Consider the following 21,139-nt stretch of genomic DNA (forward strand, 5'->3'; position numbering starts at 1 on the left):
TGAAGTAGCTACGCGCTAATGTAACATTGCTATGTGTATTGTGTCTAGTTTCATAAATAAAAAAAAATACCAATCTGTTACAGATGTCCAGGCTAATGTGTCTTGCAAAGACTCTGGTGTTGGCACATCCACAACAATAAAGAGACCGTCGAAGAGACCTCGTTTGGCCATTGAGGAGGAGGAGAAAGAGGAAGATTTATTTGAGGGCATCTATCCAATAGTGGATTCAGAAAAGCTGGATCCAGCCGGTGACCCTGCAGAGTCGGTCACAGCTTTAACAGAGTCTACAGACATGCCGTGAGTTACTCAAATATCCAAATATAAGTGTGTGTGTAATAGTTGCCAGTTTATTATCTGGAACAAATTCAGTCTAATTCAGCAGTCCTGCAATTAAAAACTATTGGAGGTTATAATGTTCAGTTATTGTTGAAACTTTATTTTAGGTGTTGATTCAACTTTACGATCACATTGAAGGATGAAGTATGTGGTGCTGCTGAATTGTACTGTATTACACTGATTGAGGTGTTTCTGTTATTTTGTCCACTCCATTAATATCAATAAGAGCTGGCTAAATAACAAACACCTCTCTGTATAATGCAATATGGTTCAAGATCTCCAAAAACTACCAATATTACCTTAATGGTAAGATTTAGCTAGGTGTGTGTGTATAGATGGATAGATAGATAATGTAGATAGATGGATGGATTGCCGTAGAGAGCCTAAGTCATGTCATAGCTCATAACATGTTGCTCTATTTTTTTCCATTACAGTGGTGAAGCAGCCAGTCCCACCCATAAGATCAAGAAATACATAGTGTACGAGACTTGCATTATGGAGCTGTTTGAGGTGTGTCCTGTGTGCCAGCGGGCATGTGATGTTCGAACCCGAAGGATTGGTACATTCCTATCAGTGGAACAGCTGTGCCCCCATTGTCAGTACTCCCGACACTGGAATAGCCAAACTTGAAAAGGTGAATGAAGAACACTCCTGAGTCGTTGAATATAGCATGTAATGTTGTTGAATCCGTGGCAGCTGATTCGGATGAAATTATAGGAAATTCTACTGCATAAACCTTTTTTTGTAATTTTTTTTTTTTAATCAATCCTCAGATCTTCAAAGCAATGCAAATGCAGATTTTCCAGTATGATACCTTTTGTCGGCATGCAAAAATGTTCATCGAGCCAGCTGTTGTGAACAAGTGGAAAACGTCACAGGATGTGATTCTACAGCGGCTCAGTGAAGAGGACAAAGTGATAGTTGGTGGTGACATGAAGGCTGTGTCACCAGGTACTTCCATAGTAATGAGATTGTGAAGTTTGGACAGGTTTTTGATTCTGTATCAAGGATGCCATTAAAAACAAATGCCACACACTACAATCAATAAGTAGCATAATAACCATACAATGAGTAATGCAAAGATTGTAACAATGCATTCACAGGGCACTCTGCTAAGTTTGGTAACTACACTATGATGGACCTCAAGACCAACACTGTCGTTGATATCCAGTTGGTTCAGGTGAGTAGGATGAAAATCAATTTTAACAAGCGTAAGGGTTAAAATTGGTGCCATTATTAGGAATTAATGGACAACGTGGAGGCCAGAACCGTCTGACGCGCAGTGGACGGTTGCCTCTGCCAGATAGAATATTTTTCTTTTAATGTAGTGCATTAATTAGGAACAGTAAACAGACAGTTTCAACGGAACTACTTAGTAAGTGTCCTATATCACTTTTTATACCGTGGTCTGGGTGAATACTCAATTCTGACTGGCTGCAGGGTGTCCATAAAAAAAGTGTCGGGTGTAAACCCTTACGTAATAGACACCCTGCATCCAATCAAAATTCGAGAATTCAACCAGATCATGGTATACATTTTTATTTATATATATATATATATATATATATATATAGTTATTTATTTATTTTTTTGGAAAGAGCAATGGGGTAGGTGGAGGCTACAACATGGAAAAAGAAGGTCTGAAGAGGAGCCTGACATTGTTGGAGGCACGTGGTGTGACTCTGGATTGCATTGTCACCAACCGCAACCGTCATCCACAAATACAGAAATTCCTGAGGGAAAGCAACATCACCCATTTTTATAACGTCTCGCACATCGAGAAAGGTATATTCCCTTATGTTCATGTGCAAATGAGAGGGGAAACGCACAAAAGCATGTGTTGACTGTATGGGTGAGCAGTGTTACCTGTCTAATACACACACAGCTGTTGTTAAATCCAATGCATTGGGCACATATGCACAATATTCTTTATGATTGCACATATTGTATGAGTAACATGGGAAGCATGTTGCATACTTACAGTTGCAGTGTGAGACATGTAGACATTGTATGTAAACATAAACGACTAATTAACACATTGATTTTGATATGCGGCACTGCAACAAATCCCTCAGCTTGAAGTCCTACTTTTGGTTAATTTATTAAAAGTAAATGTATTTAATCTGCATTTATAGACATTTCAAAACAACTGGAGGCATTCGCCAAGATGAAGGATGGTGAAAAACTAATGAAGTGGATGCAGAGTATCCAAAACCACATATACTGGACTGCAGCATCATCGACCACTGGACCTGAGAGAGTGGCGAAATGGACCTCCATCCTGAACCACGTGCTGGATATCCACACACATGAGGACCCGGTTTTCCCCAGGTGCCTCCATCCCCAGCGCCAAACCAGGGACAAAAAGAAATGGATGGAAGCAGGTGTGTTGGTCATATACAGACCAAAACTTTATCACAACTCTTCTTTTAATTACTAATAACAAATATTCTATAAAAGATTTGTAATTTTGCCTACTCATTTAATTCATAAAATAATATGTAAAAAATCATGTAAAATAAACATTGTTTTCCTCCTTTTTTAGGAACTCCTGCCTTCTACAAGCTAGAGAAGGTGATGACAAATAAGAGGATCTTGAAGGATGTCTCCCACCCCCAGACTTCATCTTTGGAGGATTTCCATCGGGCCATTCAACGTTTTGCTCCTAAAAGCATTGAGTTTCCATTTCTTGGATTGCTGTGCAGGTATATTAAACTTGAGTTACTCAGAACTTGTGAAAATGTATGCAGTCCCTGCCATATTATTTACATTTTAGATTTTCTCTTTACTGCATTTCAAGACTCTACCTGGCTGGCCTTTATTACAATGAAAATGCTGACCAGATGGCAGAATGCAGTGCAAAACCAGTGAAGACAAAGCCAACGTTCCGTAAGTGTTCCATTTATTATCACGTTATTTTTCACCCAAAAACCTATGTAATGTACATGTTGTATTTACTATTTCACTTTAGTTTTGTGACACTTTTAACACACAATAGAAACAGAAAAAATAAACAAATAAACCTGAGAGAAAATATAAATTCTTTAAAAGTGTAACGTCATGAGAAAATTTAAACAACCCTTTTCAGTCCTTGTTTTGTGACCCACCTAAAAAAATAAAGTACATAAACCCAATCTTTGTGTTTGTGGAATATTGCACAGGATATGTGGATGACTTGATGGACCTCATCTTTGAGAAAGTCTTTGTGGACCCGTCACCTTACCTGGATGAGGTTTTGAAGATTTCCATCCCAGAGGACCTGTGTGCACAAAATGATCCGCCAGATACGGAGGTCATCGTCAGTTTCCATGTTCAATGAAGCGGCAGTCTGACCCATACTGAGCTGCTTTGGGATCAGAAACTCCCTGTGGATATGAAGAACCAGGCTGGACAATATATTCAGTGATGTAAACATCTATCTATAGGTTCAGTGAATCCTTGAGACTCCCCTTTTCTATTTTTTTTTTTATGCATGAGTTATCATGTTATTATCATGTTGTGACAAAACAGTACAACACTGCATAGTGCAACTACTGATGAATGTGATAACACTACATACTTTGCATTGTCTGTAAAATGCCTCATGTGAGTTCATGTTAAATATGCAGATTATGTGAGTTCATGTTTAATGTTAAACAAAATGCTCTAAAACACATATGTTCTGAATTCGGGATATTATTCAACTATAACTTGGGGAAGTTAATTGTGTTGTGACCATTGTAATTTAAAGCCCACCGAAGTAATGTAAAGCAGGACAGCATACAATCATACATTTTATTTTCATGAACAACATTGGTTGTAATACAGTTTGATTACACTATACTATTTTTTAAATAATAAAAACATTCTGTATATTGGGCTTTAATAAGGGGATTTAAGGCAAAACTATTGGTTGGTTTTGCAATACTCATGTAATCATGCAGCTGTTATACATCGAGGCACAGTGAAAAGCTCATTTTGCTCTACCTTTTAAACTAATACTTACCAGCCAGGTTCCTTTTAATGTACCATTTACTGAATTGCAGATCTATAATCACACATTGGGCTAATGTGGATGTCTTAATTTACGGTTACGTGACGTTAGGTAATCTTGTCAGGATTGTTTTGCTCTCACTGCCACGAGGTTGCCTGCCAGCTTTGTGTCTGTTTTTCTTTACTGTCTATGGTTTTTTTTCTGGCCTGGTGTTCCTTCCTGGCGCTTACAGTTCCAACGACTTCTGTGATTGGTGGATTTGGGCCAATGAATGCAAAGAGCTCTGGTGACGGTTGGGGTTAGGAGGTTTTTGCGCGAAGGTGCAGATGTTGGCGGTCTGAACAGAGAAGAAGTCAAGAAGAAGGTCTGCTCTTCAACCTGAGAGGCACTAGACGGTGAGAACAATGCGAATGTTTAACAAGGCTTTCAGACCATTCAAAGAAAGAGTTAAAGGTCAATTTGGACACTGTTATCAGCATTATGAAGTCTGAAGGTATTTTCTTTTTACAATTTCAAAGGTAGTAATTAGCGGACTTTTTTTTGCAATGGCCGGTGTGCAGTAACGTTAAATCAAACGTTAATGTCAAATTCAAAAGGATTTTAAAATGAATTCAAACGCTGTAACGTTACCAGAGGGATAATTTGTTCCAACTTCTTACCATACACTAACGTTATAAGCCGATTAATTAATGTACAATAACGTTACACTAAGTTTGGCTGACTGTGTAACGTTATATCTGTTTTGAGTCGACATTATCATGTAATTATATAAGTTTAGCTAGTTAGCTAGCTAACTTTATTGGTCTAGTCAGTAACTGATTTTTTCCTCCTCTTTATCGTCACTATAATATGTTATTACTTAGTGGCTTTGATCGCCTTAGTATTTTAAGTGTGTATGTTTAATAAGATAATGCACAGCATTTATATTGCCCCGCCCCCGCCATTTTTATAAAAACATGTTGCAGAAATGTATGTGTGCACTCTCCAGCAGTGGGCCCCACAATCATCAGTTTTTACCCCACATGTGATTAACTCACATCATGGTCTTGCCATGCTGGAGACCCTTCCACTGTGTGACTATCACTTGCTAATATTGTACTTAAAGTTTAAACATCAGTGAGGTGGAGAACTTCTTCTGCCTGACAAGTCATGTCATGCAACTGGTAACCTGACAGATTATAAAACGATATTCAATTCAATTTTATTTATAGTATCAAATTGAAATCACTGAGAGAAGATGACTAATTGCATCCATGTGTCACCAAATTAAACAACATAAGTATGCCAGAAACAATGTGTGTTTTGGTACTATCAGCCAAAGCAGCAGGGAAACTGTTTTTATAAAAAAAAAGGCAGTGAATTTAACCAAAAGTGAAATTAAAGCTGAGCCAGTTGAATAATTAGACACGTAATGCTTGATAATAATCTTGTTATTCATGTTTTCTTCTAGTTGTATCAAAGAAGCAAGAATTTCTGCTGAAATGGAAATCTGTGGAGGTAAGTGTAAACTATGCAAATTGTTATGTAGATGAGTGTCCTTGGTATTAGGGCTGCACAATTAATCAAATTTTAATCACGATCACGATTTTGGCTTCCCACGATCAAATTTGCGTGATCGAGCGATATTTAAAATGCGTCATTCCCTTCATAGAACAGTTTTTGCAAAGCCAATCTAGCGCTCCATAAACCACTGTCTGATCACATGTCTCCATGAGCCAATCAGAGCTGTTCCCTGCCTGCTCCGCGCAACTTAGTTTCTAGATGTAGACAATCACAGAGGACAGAGTAACGTGAGGAAAATTCCACAACAGGTAGCAGTCGGTCATCATAAACTGGTCACAATGTTTACCAGTTTACCAGTAAACGCAACGTTTTGTCCCATCTGTGTTGTTTTTCAGACAACAGCAGTGACCAGTGCTAGTTTGTGTCTTTTAGCTCATAGCTTTAGCAGCAGACTGTTGGACGTCCCGCTGTTGGAATCCTACAGTGAAATACAGACACACTACACTGTTTAGCAGTCAGCATTTTAGCCGTGCTTAATCCAGTTACTACTGTCGCTAACGGTAGGCTAACGTTAGCTGCTGTGTAACGTGTTATAAGTGTTTACTAGCGTGACATTCAGCGATGTTTATGTTGCCTCTAACGTGGGTTTTGGAGCATCAGAGCGCAACGCAGACATGTAAGTGGCAGTGTATGAGCCACAGAAATCCGCGTAGCCATTTCGTCTGGTAGATACCAGGCACCACATGCGCCGTTAACGTGAACAGAAAATTGCGTTGCCTGTATCTTTCACGGCAAACATGCATGTGTGGAAAGCGGTCGCACAACAGCTGAAATGGCATACTCCTTCACAGTATCCTTCAATAAAGGAGGAATGTAGCACAATATGGATGTATTAGTAGGAATGTAGCACAATATGGATGTAAAAGCAGTTATAATTATATAATTATGTGACAATAAAATTAGTTTTGGCTAAAATCAACAAATAATCGTGATAATTAATCGTGATCTCAATATTGATCAAAATAATCGTGATTATCATTTGGGCCATAATCGTGCAGCCCTACTTGGTATGCAATAGTACATTAAAAAAAGGTAAATTAAAAACCTTTTTACACCTTAATTTTAATGTAAGACTGAAGACTAAAACAAAAAATGTTAGTATAACCGCTAAACCAAGAAAGCTTCTCACCAGAAGTCAACTACAGTCATGGAGAGGGTCACAGTAGCTTAAAGGTCCCATGACATGGTGCTCTTTGGATGCTTTTCTATAGACCTTAGTGGTCCCCTAATACTGTATCTGAAGTCTCTTTCCCGAAATTCAGCCTTGGTGCAGAATTACAGCCACTAGAGCCAGTCCCACAATGAGCTTTCCTTAGTATGTGCCATTTCTGTGTCTGTAGCTATTGAGGAGGAGAGAGGGAGGGGCAAGGTGGAGGGTGGGGGTGTGGCCTTGACCAACTGCCACTTTGCTCATTTGAAAGCCATGATGTCTCTCTCTCATGGGTGGGCCAAATTCTCAGAGAAAGGGGAGGTAACCTTGCTTGTTATGCTTGTTATGACCTCAAAAGGAGCAAGATTCCAGAACGGCTCATCTGAGCTTTCATTTTCTCAAAGGCAGAGCAGGATACCCAGGGCTCGGTTTACACCTATCACCATTTCAAGCCAATTGGGGACCTTAGGCAGGCTGGGGGAATGCATATTAATGTTAAAAAACCTCATAAAGTGACATTTTCATGCCATGGGACCTTTAATTGAAGGAGTGAATGTAGATATAACATAACGTTTCCTCTTAGTAACATTTGCTAAGGTAAGTTACCTTTTGTCAGTCTTGTTTCTATATAGTTTGAGTGCAATTTTATCTGCAGTTGATTTTGACCAATGAGGTCGAGGAAGTGCTCGAAACTTCGCAAAAATAGAGCCAGGGCGAGCAGTTTTTTTAAACAAGCAACACGCTGCTTAGCCTGTTCGCTAACGCACGGAGCAGGCTAGGACATCCTTATTGAGAAACACAATCTGACATTCGCTCCTGCAGTTAGGAAGATGTGCAAAACACCGCTACTACAATACAGTACATAAAAACAGTCTTTGTTTTGCCACATCTTGTTTTGATTTCCCCCTCATTGGAAACGCAGAATGCTGCCACACAGCTGGGATTATTGTTCTCCTCTGACCTCTCCGACAAAGCAGTGACCCCTAAAAAGGCAGAAGGAGGCTGGCTCGGCCTCCTTTAATTACCCTCCGTCAGACAATGAATCTCAATGGAAGCATTATCTATGGATGGAAGTGAAGTATAGTAGATCAATTGGTTGATCCAAAGAATTACTTGACAAAGTTATCTGTTAATTGTTTGTTATTCATTAACTAAAACTATCTGAAATTGGTAGGGCTGGGTATGAATTTGATACTTTTCATCGACCAAATTACCTCCTTAGTATTAAGTATCAAAAAATGGCTTGTCATTCAATACCTCATCTCATCAGCGTCCGTGAGCCAAAAAGCATGCAGCATGCTTCTTACCAAGATTTAATAATGCTGCTGATTGGCTGTCTAACGTTACACGTTGTAGAGGCACGCAGGAAAAAAGCTCTACGTTACGCACAGAGGCGGGGATCACGTAGTAGGACCGGAAAAAAAATAAAAAGATTATTGCTGTAATGTGTAATGTTGTAATTTATTTTTGTTGAAATAGATTTTTACAAAATTGATATGGAAAAAAGTTATCGTCCAGGAACTGGTATCGAAGTTGCGGTATTGGTACTGGTATCGATATGTTTTGAACAATACCCAACCCTACATATTGGTATTGAACTAAAATATTGCTGTGTTGTGACCATGACCTCTGACCTCACATCATCACACATCTGCAGACATCCAAGTGAAGGAGCTGAACAAGCGTACTTCTGGTCAAGCATTTGAGGTCATCCTGAGCCCCTCAACCCCAGATGCCAAGAGTGAATTTCCGTTAACCCCGCTCAAGAAAAAGGAAACATCACTGGATGAGATTAAAAGGAAACTGGAAGCGGCAGAAGAGAGACGCAAGGTATTGTCAGAAATAACATATTACTAACACAAGTGAGCAAACTACCACTGTGAATACCACTGACTCAGCTGTAAAGCCTTGCACATGAGTTTAGGATTCAGGTTTTTTTTACTGCAAATGTTCTCTTTTGTCGTTATGTCAGAGCTACGAGGCTGAGGTGCTGAAACACTTGGCTGAGAAACGAGAGCACGAGAAGGAAGTCATCCAGAAGGCCATAGAAGAAGAATGCAACTTTAGCAAGCTGGCGAAAGAGAAACTCAATCAAAAGATGGAGGCAAACAAAGAGAACCGCACTGCAAGGATGGCAGCTCTCAATGAGAAATTCAAGGAGAAGGTAAGCTCCTAACTGCACATGGAACTATATCATGTTTAATGTTAAAATGATGAAAACTACAGTGTTGTGATGCTTCTGCTTTTAAACACTTAACAGGACAAGAAGCTTGAGGAAGTGAGGAAGAACAAGGAGACAATGAAAGAAGTGGAGAATTAATTTGTTCATGATCTGGAAAGATAAGCTTTATTTTTTAAACTGGCATTTTCATGGTATTGTTTGTTGTGTTCGTTCTGATTGTGCTGTTAAATAAAAAGTTGGTTACACAATGTTAGATTGGGTGTGGATATAGTACAGTCTGATTTCTCTTCGCTTGTCTTGTAGATTTCTTATCGGCAGCTGATTAGACTAGTTTTTTGGTACAAGCTATATTTTTTCATTAAGAGGCATTCTGTTGTAATAAATTGGTCCTTATACTTCATACTGTTAAAATGCATCATACAATACTGTTCTGTACTGTTGGTAACGTTGCATGTGTGAATATACTGTACGATACCAAGTTTCAACCATTAAAGTCTATATTCACAATTTAATCTTTTTCTGTCGCGATGTGTGTCGGGTGTTGAACACATTTGTGCCTCATGAATCTTGAAGATCAAATGATTTTTTTCCTGTATCACAAGTTGGACATTTACATAACTGGAATCAAAGGAGGGCTACAGAGCATAGTATCCTATCCTAACACTTTGACACTGCTGACACCTAGTGGCAGTCAGGTAATCTTAGTGATACTTTTGTGTTAAAAGCAGTACTTCTCAAGGGGTCCGAAGATAAATCTGAGAGGTCATCAGTTAAAAGAAAGAAAAGAAATACATTGTGAAATAATGATAGGCCTATACATTTGAGAAGGAAACAAAATCACAGGTTAAACTGCTCACAACTCATGTCCTACAGTGAAGCCATAGGCCAAAAAGGGTACAATTATGGATTTTTTAAAGTGAAGTGAGATGTGCTTGATTATCTTTACCGTACCTTCTTTGTGTCTATTTGTACAGATATAGCCGCACTCAATACACAGAATTAGTAATGACGTGCTTTTCGCATTATATGGATTACTCCATCTTCCTTCACAACCCAAGTAGCTTCTAATTATTAATCACACAAAAACATTTTTTATAAGAAAGACGTTTTTTAAGAGACAATGTTTGAATGAAAGGTGCTGCCGGACTCCATTGCCGTTGTCATGTTTGGCGTTGACAGTTGAGCTAAGCTTTCATTTGGACAAAAAGGGCTGAAAATCATAGTACATCATAAAAAAAGAAAAGAATGTATTCTATCTCTGTGCTGGCAGTATCATAAACAATGTAGCCCAAGCCAACAAAACAGTGCATACTGATTCTTGTGAAGTACTAAATAATTGTAATGTAAAAAGAAAAAATCTTTAAATAAACCAGGGAAAAGATCACTCGTTAGTTTACCTGCTCATAACATTCATACATATGAAACTAATAAGTGGGTCACAAGTAGACATTACTTGTGAGCAGTGATACAATAATGCACAAGAAGCTAAATGGACCCAGTACTGACTGTTACAAGTTGTCAGAGTTATTACATTGTCACATATTCTTGGACTGAACATATCTCCGGAGGGTCTTAAATGCGCAGATGACATGGTGGCCCAAACTCAAGAATTCTTTAGCTCGTTTACAGCTAGATACATTAATCTGTCGCACGTGTTGAGTACACACAATGATTTGAGTCTTTGGGGATTAACAAGAGATGACATTTTGCAAATACTCTATGAATGAATCCTTAACCCAGTTCATTCCACAGACGCCATGGACTTCAGACAGATGTGAGGCACCTGCATGCCACATGAACTGCAAAGTTTTGTGTAAGTCAGAAATCTTGGTAATAAAGGTGTCTTTACACTTGCTTGCATCTTGCACAGACTTGCAGTCAGTGTCCAGCCTGCCACCCATGTTGTAAATGTCTCTCAGTGACTACTCAGTGCCAAGTGGCATTTGTTCATTGTTGAGTACACAGCCGTTGTGTGTGTGGGTGTAGGTGCTCAGCGATTTTTCTAAAAGCTGCACAACCTGTTTGATTACTGTCATTTCTAGACTGTAAAGTAAGTTGGATATTAGAAAAATATGTATTTAATTAGCTAATACATTTGACTAGGCACTAATATGATATTGTCTGTTTATATTGTCATTATGGTCTCAGGATTTAGATGTGGTTGAACTCCAGCGTCATTTAAAAGATACTGATAATTGAGCTAGGCTCATTAAGTGCAATGTAAAATGCTCGGAAATGTTTGGACATAGATAGTAAGTCACACACAGCTGCACTCATGGATCAGTGTTTTTCCTCAGCTAACATCAATAAGAAATACAAATTGACCAACTGACAAAAGATTGTTTTACAAGTTTCTTGGCGATTGAATACTTTGTGCTCACAGTATAACAATGTTCGTAGAAGCGTATCCTATAATCTACACATACAGTAGTTGGATGTGGAGGTTGGACTGAGTCTGTATTGCTATGCACACACACAAACACAAACACACAGTTCTGCACAATCCCGTCTTTGTCATGTGTTGGGAAGAAACTGCTGGACTCGTCAGCCCAGAAAGCTGCTTGTCCCATAGTGCGGTGTTCCTTTAGCAACAACACAGGAGACAATGGCTGGCTCGACTCCAAGATCTCTTTCTTAGCCTGTGCTGGATTTTTGGAATCTTGCTCATGATCATGACTTTTCCTGGCTTCACCCAGGTATTATCGGCATCAATTTAGCTCTATTCCATAATAAGAATCATGCTCTGAGCTTTCATTGAAACTCGCTCTCTGAAGTTGGCCCTGCCTCAGGTTAAGACCGATCATCCTAGAGGGGATGAATGCATTTATACGGTCTATGATAAATACCCAGGAGGCCAAAACATATTCAATGTTATCGTAGACGTACCCTGAATCCATCTCTCTTGGTGGGAATATACACTACAGGGTGGTTTGAATCAGGGAACAATGCAGATCTTTCAAGAAACACTGAGTCTAACAAAGGAAACTTTGTAACTGAACGCTACACAAGGGAAAGGCAGAGGCCATAAAACTGATTTGACCACACAAGTTAAGCATGCATGCTTGTTTTGATAACTAAATGAGATCCAGTCGGTCATCACTGTAATTTGGATGTTAACTTAGAAGCCAAAACACTGACAGAGCAAAGTTGTTGAACATGATAGCATGCTTCTTTGTTTCAATACCAAGCATGAGGTACTATCTGACCCTTATTTGAGTATAGGGACTTTCAATTTGTATAGTTCATTTAAGTCAATAAGTAAGTGTTCAATTCACAATTCATTTTCTACAGGCTTTACATCCCAGTTACTTCTCAAGGGTTTTTGTATAAATGATGCAGGTAAAGGAATACTTATATGCAACATTTGGAATCCCCTTCAACCTTTGAAATCCATTTGACATTTTTGTTTTCATAGACACACTGTCATCTATGCAGGTGAGACATGCAATGGTGGAATGTAACTAAGTAGCCTACATTTGTGCTACAAGTGCTGTACTTAGGCACACTTTTGACATGGGCTACTTTACTTGAGTATTTCTATTTAATGCTACTCTATACTTCTACTCCACATTTCAGGGGAAAATATTGTATTCTTTATTCCACTACTTTTATTTGACACTTTGTTGACACTCAGTTACTATTTACATTACAAAATGTTTGATTTTCTTATATGATATGATTCAGTACTATAGTAGTACTAATAGTACTCTTACATGTATTTGTCAATGATAAAAACAGAACAATATAATGTTCTGTAATATGCCATTTTGCATTATGAGTAGGTAGCCTACTACTTTTACTTACATTGAGTATATTTTGCTGATCATACATTTTGAATTCAGGACTTTTACTTCTATTTAGGCGTTTCAGACTTTGTTATTTCTACTTTAAGTAAAGGATCTGAGTACTTCTTCCACATGGACATATGTGCAAAGATGGAAGCAGGAATGTGTCATGTTTGAGTCTAGAATAACACCTAATGGCATTAATCGATTCAAGAAAAAGCAGCAGGCCTATATAAAGTAAACTTATTTAAATATGTATTCAAAAATAAGGCTATCGTATAGTAGGCTATTAATATAGTTGAGTATGACTAGAAACATTACATGACTTCTAAAAAGGTCGGCTATAGCTATACATGTTTGATAATTCAAGTCAACTATAAGATAACCAACGGGTCCTTATCGTAGACTGTATATAAAGCGGTCTTATTGTACATCCATGATATAAAGAGGTCCTATATGAGAGAAATGCCTCATGGGAGTGCCATACATTCAGATGACAGTGGAAGAATTCCAGTGAAGAGCGGGGGTGGGCTGATCGGCCACGCGGCAGCTGCCATTGGTCAAAACAATGTGCGCGACCGCAGGAAAGAGCAGCACCGCGTTTTCTGATTGGCTAGAAGACCCGCTCGTCAAGCAGCCATGTATCCTCCCAGCAGCTACGCGGTGAGAGCCGCCAGGCGCTGCTCCCGTCACGGTCATCCTTTCTCCGTTCACCCCTTCAAACAATGTTATCCAAACCATTCTTCGACTGCTAAACTCAAGGATTTGGATTGATTCTACCAGCTACAGGTATGTCCGCTTTATTAGTTTGATTAATTTCATTTCTAAAAACCATGCATTTTTTTTCCCGGTGAAATGTTAAAGTGGCATGGCGTGAAATACGTTCAGATTTTCCTCGAACGCCAGTCCGTTTTCATGAATGTGCGGCGATATTTTCTTAATTCAACACTAAACAGCACACGGCACCGGTTTGTGATGCACACGGCGAATCGAAGCAGCCCTCCAGGCTCGGAGGAAAGGTGAATTCAAATTAATTTCCGACACTGGATCTCAAATTTCAACAGACATGTCTATCAGGTGCGGATTTGTTTGTGGGAATTCGCTGCAACAGGCCCATATAGGCCTGGGCTTTAATACATACAATATGAAACATCCTTCGTTATTATTGTCGAGCATTTGTCTTCACCCATAAATATTTGAAAGGATGGCAACCCTTGCTAGAAGCGGAGGGTGTGGACGTCAAAACTGGTTATGTTACGTAATCTCTTCCCATTCCATCCACGCCTTTCCTCCTGAATCTCGGCCTGTGTTCATCCCACACAGCGTGATCTCTGTAAAGGCTACTGTCTCTGCCTTCCCAACATCTCTGGGAAGTGTAGTGCTTGAACCCAGAAAGATCTGAAGTGGGCACAATCCAATCAATATGTGCAGGCTAACTGATTTTAACCCTGGTCCCAGTATATGTGCATACTGCTCTCATATTGGTTATAGCCCTGAAGACAATCAGTAGCCTACAGCGTGTACAGTTCATATTACTAAACAGAAAATTATATTTGTACAACATTATATTTGTACAACAAACACAATTTTCTGTTTCCAAATCATCCACAGGTCAGGTCCGAGTCATTTTGCAGTTCATTTTGCAGTGCTATGATAATTTTGCAACTCTTTGAGTGAAAATGGTGTTGGAAGCACAAGTCGGACCTTTTGTCAACTGTCTTCTACCATTTATAATATGATAAATTCAACATATCTTGTTGTGTTTCTTAAAAGGAATTAGCCATTAAAAAAAAAAAAAAAAAGAATATATATATATATATATATATATATATATATATATATATATATATATATATTGGGCCTATACATTTTTATAGCATTACCACCCACTCTCTTTTGTATTAAGAAATGTTTTCAAATCCTTCCTAAACCTCTTAAACATAGACGCTGTTTGAAATATTGACTCTGTGTTGAGTGCTACAGTCTTCAGGAAGTAATTTCCCATTTGAAATCAGATCATAGGCAGAATTTATGACTATAAGGGCAGCTAAGGTCAGAGCTTTATTGCACCTGAGTGTCCTGTAGTGTGCAACAGTCTTTCAAAGAGATGCATCATGTTGTAAAGCAGCTAAAGGCTTGGGGACACAATCAGAGACACAGACGGTCAGTCGAAAAAAACAGAAACGAAGCACCACAACTACTGTCACCTCAATATCGACCCCTGCTCCCAGTCACACATGACCACATGCATCAAATGCCCCTGCACATTTCAGGGAAAGGCTGTATGTGTGAAAGGGGGTTACTGTGAAAGGTATATCCTACAATTTGAGAAGAATCCATGATGTATGAATAATCAAAACATCAGGGTAATTCACTCATTCAAATGAAAACAGTCAAAGATTCACTTATCAGCATTTTTGGTTATTAACAATGGACCAAAATGACTCCTGTGAATGGGGTCGCCGTCAGTGTCAAACAAACAGGATTATCACTCAACACGGCAATTAATCTCTATAAGAGCCTTTTTAGTCTATGGTTTATTGTTCTGGTTTTCTGGCCCATACCTCCACTCTCATCAAGCTTTCCAGCTTTTCAGCAATAAGCCCACTGTACACCACCTGCCCAGCACCAACCATCCAACCAAAAGACATACGGTTTCTAACCACAGCCATAACAACTTAAAAAGGTGGTGATGTCGGGCATCCCGTTCCCATCCATTTGACCAGAAGTTTTTATTAAGCTTGATTTAGGGTTGCAACTAATGATTATTTTTTATGATCAGTTAATGTATTGATTACGTTTTTGGATTAATCATTTGGTCTATAAAATGTAAGAAAACTGCACAAATGCCTGCTACAATTTCCCAGAGCCACAGGTGACTCCTTCAAATTATGTTTTGTTTGAACAACCGTACAAAGCAAAAGATATTCCGTTTAGAACTTACAAAATCCGGAATCCGACGTTTTTTGCGTGATAATTGAGTAAATGATTCATTGACTGTTTATTATTTCCATTTTTATTTCTGTTCATTGACCAAACTACTAATGCACTCCTCTTTGCTTTGTGATAGTATTGCAGGAACACACACACACACACACACACACACACACACACACACACACACACACACACACACACACACACACACACACACACACACACACACACAGTAACTACAAGTGCAGATGCACACAAACAGACCTGGAGACGACAGTAGCTCAAAGCCAGACAGATAGAGACTAACTGACTGTTCGCTCATTGTTTCCACCCCTCTGGCTTCCAGTTTGCCATGGCGACGGTGGTGATGGAGCAGATCGGTCGCCTGTTTATCAACGCGCAGCAGCTGCGTCAGATCCCTCAGCTGCTGGAGTCGGCCTTCCCCACGCTGCCTTGCACTGTGAAGATATCCGACGTTCCCTGGGTTTTCCGCGAGCGTCATATCCTCACCGGCTACAGACAGCCAGACCAAAGCTGGCGCTACTACTTCCTCACCCTCTTCCAAAGGCACAATGAGTCCCTCAATGTGTGGACCCACCTGCTGGCCGCCCTCATCATCTTGGTGAAGTGGCAGGAGATCTCGGAGACGGTGGATTTTTTGCGAGACCCTCACGCCCAGCCCCTCTTCATTGTCCTCCTGGCAGCCTTCACCTACCTCTCCTTCAGCGCTCTCGCTCATCTGCTCTCTGCCAAGTCCGAGCTCTCCTTCTACAGCTTCTACTTCCTCGACTATGTTGGGGTGGCTGTCTACCAGTATGGCAGTGCCCTGGCACACTACTACTACGCCATAGAGAAAGAGTGGCACACTAGAGTGCAAGGGCTCTTTTACCTATCTAAGCTTTTGTCCTACCAGAGGGGGGCCCGCCGGCCCCCCCCCCGGGGGGGGGTGGGGCGGGGGGGGGGGGCCGCCGGCCCCCCCCCGGGGTGGGCGGGGGGGGGGGGGTTGGTGGGGGGTTGGGGTCGGGGCGGGGGGGGGGGGGCCCCCGCTCCCCCGCCGGGGGGGGGGGGGGTCAGACCCAGTTGTGACGTACCATTTCTACCACATGGTCTTTTTTCTTATCAGCGCCTATTTCTTCTGCTGCCCTCACCCAGAGAGTTTGTTCCCTGGGAGGTGTGACTTCATCGGGCAGGGCCACCAGATCTTTCACATATTCGTTGTGGTGTGCACCCTGATGCAGATCGAAGCGCTGAAAATAGACTTCACAGAGCGCCGTCCCTTCTACGAGCGCCTTCACGGCGATCTCGCGCACGATGCCGTTGCACTCTTCATCTTCACTGCCTGCTGCAGTGCTCTCACTGCTTTTTATGTGCGCAATCGTGTCCGTGCCTCTCTGCACGAGAAGGAGGAGTAAGAGTTGACATGAGTGTGTGTTAAAAAAATAAATAAAAAGTCATTTATTTTACTCTGTAGTGACCATTCATTTAAAAATAATGTTTTTGTCAATGAAAGTTATCAGTTTGTGATAGTGACTTATTTCTTCTTAATGTGATCTGCCAAACTACAGTGATCTTAAAAAAAAAAAAAAAAAAGTGATTAAGGGTGTGTTTTTGTTACTTACAATGAAGAAAAGGGAAGCTCATCATTTGTCTGTAGCACTACAGGTAGTACTTAAACACGGCAAAGACTCTGCTTTTTTTCTTAGTCTGGTTTTAGTCATTGTCTAAAAGAATGTGGTTTTACTTCACCCTACACGAAATACGCTCTCTGTCAAGGTGAGCAGAAAAATGAGTTTCTTAAGATGCCTTTTACCCAATTGTATTTAGAATAATCTGTCTTAATCAAATTGTAGCATTTCAAATCATGCAATCATTTGTTTTTGTTTTTACAATTTACAGTCTCATGACACTTTGTATATTTCAGTCAGATACCAATTCAAGTTAAGTTGCTGGTCTTGATATCGTTTCTGACACTTGATTCTGCCCCTCTCTTTAGGGTGTCAAGGCATTTACACTGTGCCAAACTAATGTTTGAACATATTCTGGGAAGGTTAAGAACCCAATTTGAAAACCAAATATTGTACCTCCTTATTTAAAAAGGAGTTTTTTTTGGAGGGGGGTGTTAACATTCTGGTGAATTATGTTGAAAATGAGGCTGGCACTCATTATTGGTAGAGCTATGGATGGAAGATTACGGATGTCTCTTTGTTGATGCATCTGTTCAGAGCATGTTTTGTGTCCGTTGTCCGGCTGCCTATCAGACTTTAAATGGCTATGAATACATAATTTTCATACTGCTGCACTGTTACACCGAAGAGTCCCGAACCCCATTTTTCTTTTTCTTAGTTTGATGACTTTTGTTATAAAAAATATCACAGATATGGCTCACTGATGTTGCTTAGATTTTTTTTTTTTACCTCACAAAGTCTTTAAATGTCAGAAATGATCCATATTCATTATAGCACTCTCTCTTTATGATGGTGTTTAATGTGCCAATGAATCTGTTATTGCTTCAGTGACGGTACTACTGAGAGATGAATTCAGAGACAGACTGTCAGAAGTTGATTAAAAATGATGTCTTGACCTGACTGCGAATATTGTACCGGTGAGACTGAACCTCAACACCCCTAAATATGAACCTTTCAACTGTGGACTTACTGACCTGGTCTCATCATGCACTGCCTGAAATCCTCACTGTATATACTGTAGCTGACAACACTGGCTATGTTTACATGCATGGAGCAAGGTGTCTGTGCTGTTAATGTGGTTATTCTGGTTTGGTGTTGACTCTTGGAAATGTCATAAATTCCAATTAGGCCTAACCTGGAGGAACCTGTTCAAGACCCCTCCCTTGTTGTGCATGGTTATGAATCGGTTGAGGCTCTCACGCACAATGCTAATTTTGTACATGTAATACTTCATCAAAAGTCTTCGTTAAAGGCTAATGAGATCCAATTGTCCAATGAGGCATGTGAGTCTCACCAGCCCTGTTTGTGGCCGTTAAATGAGCCAAAAAATATAAATAATTTATTGCACATGTATTGGAGTAAACCTGGATTTGTTCAATCAGGAAGATAGTACACAGAAAGTATTTTTTGCTGAATAGACTGTATGTCGCAACATGGATACTCTGTCACAGATTATCTAAGTTGCATGCCAATTAAACCTGACTAAGATCTTAACTGGAATATGGCCAGCACTCTTTACTGTATAAGTGAATTTGTGTGTAAACGTAGCCTCTGATGCCACCCAAGGTTTACCTTCATCCCTTTTATGAAAGCAGGGTGAAAAGGACCAGGATGTCTTCTGCCTCTTAAAAAAAAAAAAAAAAAAAAAATATGTGTGACTGGCTGTACTTATATTCTGTTGTATTTAAGAAAATAAAGTGTTACGGTAACTTCAAATTCTCCTTTTTTATTTTCCACAGGGACCATGTGAGCAAATAAAACCATAATGATTTGACTCTCATTAGCAACTGCAAACCTAATTTCAAAATTTGACCACTGCTGGATGTTTAAAGTTTAAATGGCACTGAATTCATAGCATTGACATCTTTTTTTTTTTTAAGATTTGTTTGGTGGCATTTTAGAGAGAGAGAGAGAGAGAGAGAGAGAGAGAGAGAACATATTTTAAGGTGAAAAAAATCTGTATGAATTTATGTGGTTTGAAATGACCTGTAAAAAAGGTATACAAAATTTTAAGATTTAAAGCTACATTGGGTAAAGAATATGACAACCCCCCATTCTGAGCGTGTTCTAACTCTTGCGGTGGCCGAACCCGAAATTAGCTCTTAGTATCTCCATCGTTTACACGCAGCTGTTCTAGCTGTCTGTGTTACAACTGCATGACGTGAGTTGTCTGCCAGGGAAATCACGACTTTATGCACAACCATGCTATAGTTAGCCAAGCAACTATGAAACTTCAAATTTACACAAATAGGCAGAATTACCTTTTGAGAAGAACGCAGGCTACTTCGGTGTCCCTTTTTAAAATCCTTGCTCCTTTTATGAGCTCTTTCCATCTTGGAAAAGCCACTCCAATATTAACTTTGGTCTTGTCGCTTTGCCTGTCACGTCATTTTAATTCTCTTTTTAACTTCCTTGGCGACTCCGTTACATGTCCTAGAGAATAGGTGTGATTCTCCACTTTCAACAGGCTTTCAAATCTGCCGGCAGTCGCGAGTAATCTTCTCCCCCCTCCCTGGCATTTGGCACGGTGCCACGGAGTGTTAAAGCGCAAAAGGCAGAGGTATGTCCCTCTTTGGCTAATGTATTTTAAAGATGGAGGTGCTACGTGGCAGCTGTCATGGATTCTGAATGGCAGATTCTACGCATACGAGAATACGTTGATTAGTTGTTGGAAGTAATTACACATGAATGCGTACATGTTTGTGAAAGAATAAAGGGGTTTCAACTCAAAAAATTACACAATGTAGGTTTAAGTATTCTGGTGGTGGTTTTACAAGCAGGTTTTCAGTGTCTTGTAGGATTTTAATTATTATGGCCTTTCTTTGCTTCCATAGATCGCAAATAGCTTCACTGTGATTGTATTTCACATTTGTTCATTCAGGTCCATGCAGCAAATGAATTGACATTTAAAATCTTGGTGAGACTGAGGGTTTATGAAGGCTAATTTTAAGCGTATGTCATTGTAAATCTTACATTTTAAGTTTTACTTCCCAACACACAAAAGACTCGTCAAGATACAAGATTGGTTTATGTCTTAACTGGAGAACGTAGATCTTGTTGGCCTGTCTTTTCACTTTGCAGACAATACAACTGTTCTGAATGCAGATATATATTTTTTTTAACCTGTACCCTCACCAGTAATGTTATATGGTCACCAAAATGTACAACAGGCAGTTAATTTTATTCTCATACCCAGCTGACAGAGTAATGGCCCTGGGAAGGTTATGAGGTGGAAAATATAAATAATAGACAGTAAAGGCAGGTCTACTCTAAAATCGACCTGTTTTTCAGACATGTCTTATATTAGTCTTTTAATCATTCTTTTTAAACCACCAGAGGGCAGCCTTGTTGTTCGGTAGGACACTTGCAGTTTGACCGCAAAGAAAAACCTATAGCATATTGAGAGGATTGTCTCATCTCAGTTAAAACTGACTCTGAAGAGGTATTTTAAGGTAAAAAAAGTATTCTATAAAACACAAAAGATGTACAGTATTTATATTGTTTTGTCTGAAGGGTTTTGCTAGAGTA

General features: G+C 39.6%; 3 protein-coding genes across 3 annotated transcripts; all 3 read left to right on the forward strand.

Moving 5' to 3' along the window:
* The first annotated feature begins 2,521 nt into the window (after positions 1-2,521).
* LOC120561605 lies at positions 2,522-4,070 on the forward strand. The gene is made up of 4 exons (XM_039804751.1): positions 2,522-2,720; positions 2,882-3,041; positions 3,137-3,225; positions 3,498-4,070. The coding sequence occupies exons 1-4, from the start codon at positions 2,525-2,527 to the stop codon at positions 3,653-3,655; spliced, it is 603 nt and encodes a 200-aa protein (XP_039660685.1). The 5' UTR covers positions 2,522-2,524; the 3' UTR covers positions 3,656-4,070.
* Positions 4,071-4,575: 505 nt separating this feature from the next.
* stmn1b (stathmin 1b) lies at positions 4,576-9,716 on the forward strand. The gene is made up of 5 exons (XM_039804753.1): positions 4,576-4,704; positions 5,760-5,806; positions 8,680-8,852; positions 8,995-9,186; positions 9,283-9,716. Exons 2-5 carry the CDS (start codon positions 5,791-5,793, stop codon positions 9,340-9,342), a joined length of 441 nt encoding a protein of 146 aa, XP_039660687.1. The 5' UTR covers positions 4,576-4,704; positions 5,760-5,790; the 3' UTR covers positions 9,343-9,716.
* Positions 9,717-13,619: 3,903 nt separating this feature from the next.
* Positions 13,620-17,745, forward strand: paqr7b (progestin and adipoQ receptor family member VII, b). Its single transcript, XM_039804754.1, has 3 exons — positions 13,620-13,778; positions 16,273-16,834; positions 16,941-17,745. The coding sequence occupies exons 2-3, from the start codon at positions 16,279-16,281 to the stop codon at positions 17,336-17,338; spliced, it is 954 nt and encodes a 317-aa protein (XP_039660688.1). The 5' UTR covers positions 13,620-13,778; positions 16,273-16,278; the 3' UTR covers positions 17,339-17,745.
* Positions 17,746-21,139: the final 3,394 nt, after the last annotated feature.

This window comes from Perca fluviatilis, chromosome 7, assembly GCF_010015445.1.
Source record: "Perca fluviatilis chromosome 7, GENO_Pfluv_1.0, whole genome shotgun sequence".
Lineage (NCBI taxonomy): Eukaryota > Metazoa > Chordata > Actinopteri > Perciformes > Percidae > Perca > Perca fluviatilis.

Excerpts from the sequence above, each read along its gene's own strand:
- LOC120561605 (XM_039804751.1), top strand. The coding sequence starts at position 2,525 with ATGAAGTGGATGCAGAGTATCCAAAACCACATATACTGGACTGCAGCA. Across the intron at positions 2,721-2,881 it reads AAAGAAATGGATGGAAGCAG|GAACTCCTGCCTTCTACAAG; the intron begins GTGTGTTGGTCA and ends CTCCTTTTTTAG. Across the intron at positions 3,226-3,497 it reads GAAGACAAAGCCAACGTTCC|GATATGTGGATGACTTGATG; the intron begins GTAAGTGTTCCA and ends AATATTGCACAG.
- stmn1b (XM_039804753.1), top strand. Across the intron at positions 8,853-8,994 it reads CGGCAGAAGAGAGACGCAAG|AGCTACGAGGCTGAGGTGCT; the intron begins GTATTGTCAGAA and ends TCGTTATGTCAG. Across the intron at positions 9,187-9,282 it reads ATGAGAAATTCAAGGAGAAG|GACAAGAAGCTTGAGGAAGT; the intron begins GTAAGCTCCTAA and ends AACACTTAACAG.
- paqr7b (XM_039804754.1), top strand. The coding sequence starts at position 16,279 with ATGGCGACGGTGGTGATGGAGCAGATCGGTCGCCTGTTTATCAACGCG. Across the intron at positions 16,835-16,940 it reads CCTATCTAAGCTTTTGTCCT|TTGGGGTCGGGGCGGGGGGG; the intron begins ACCAGAGGGGGG and ends GTTGGTGGGGGG.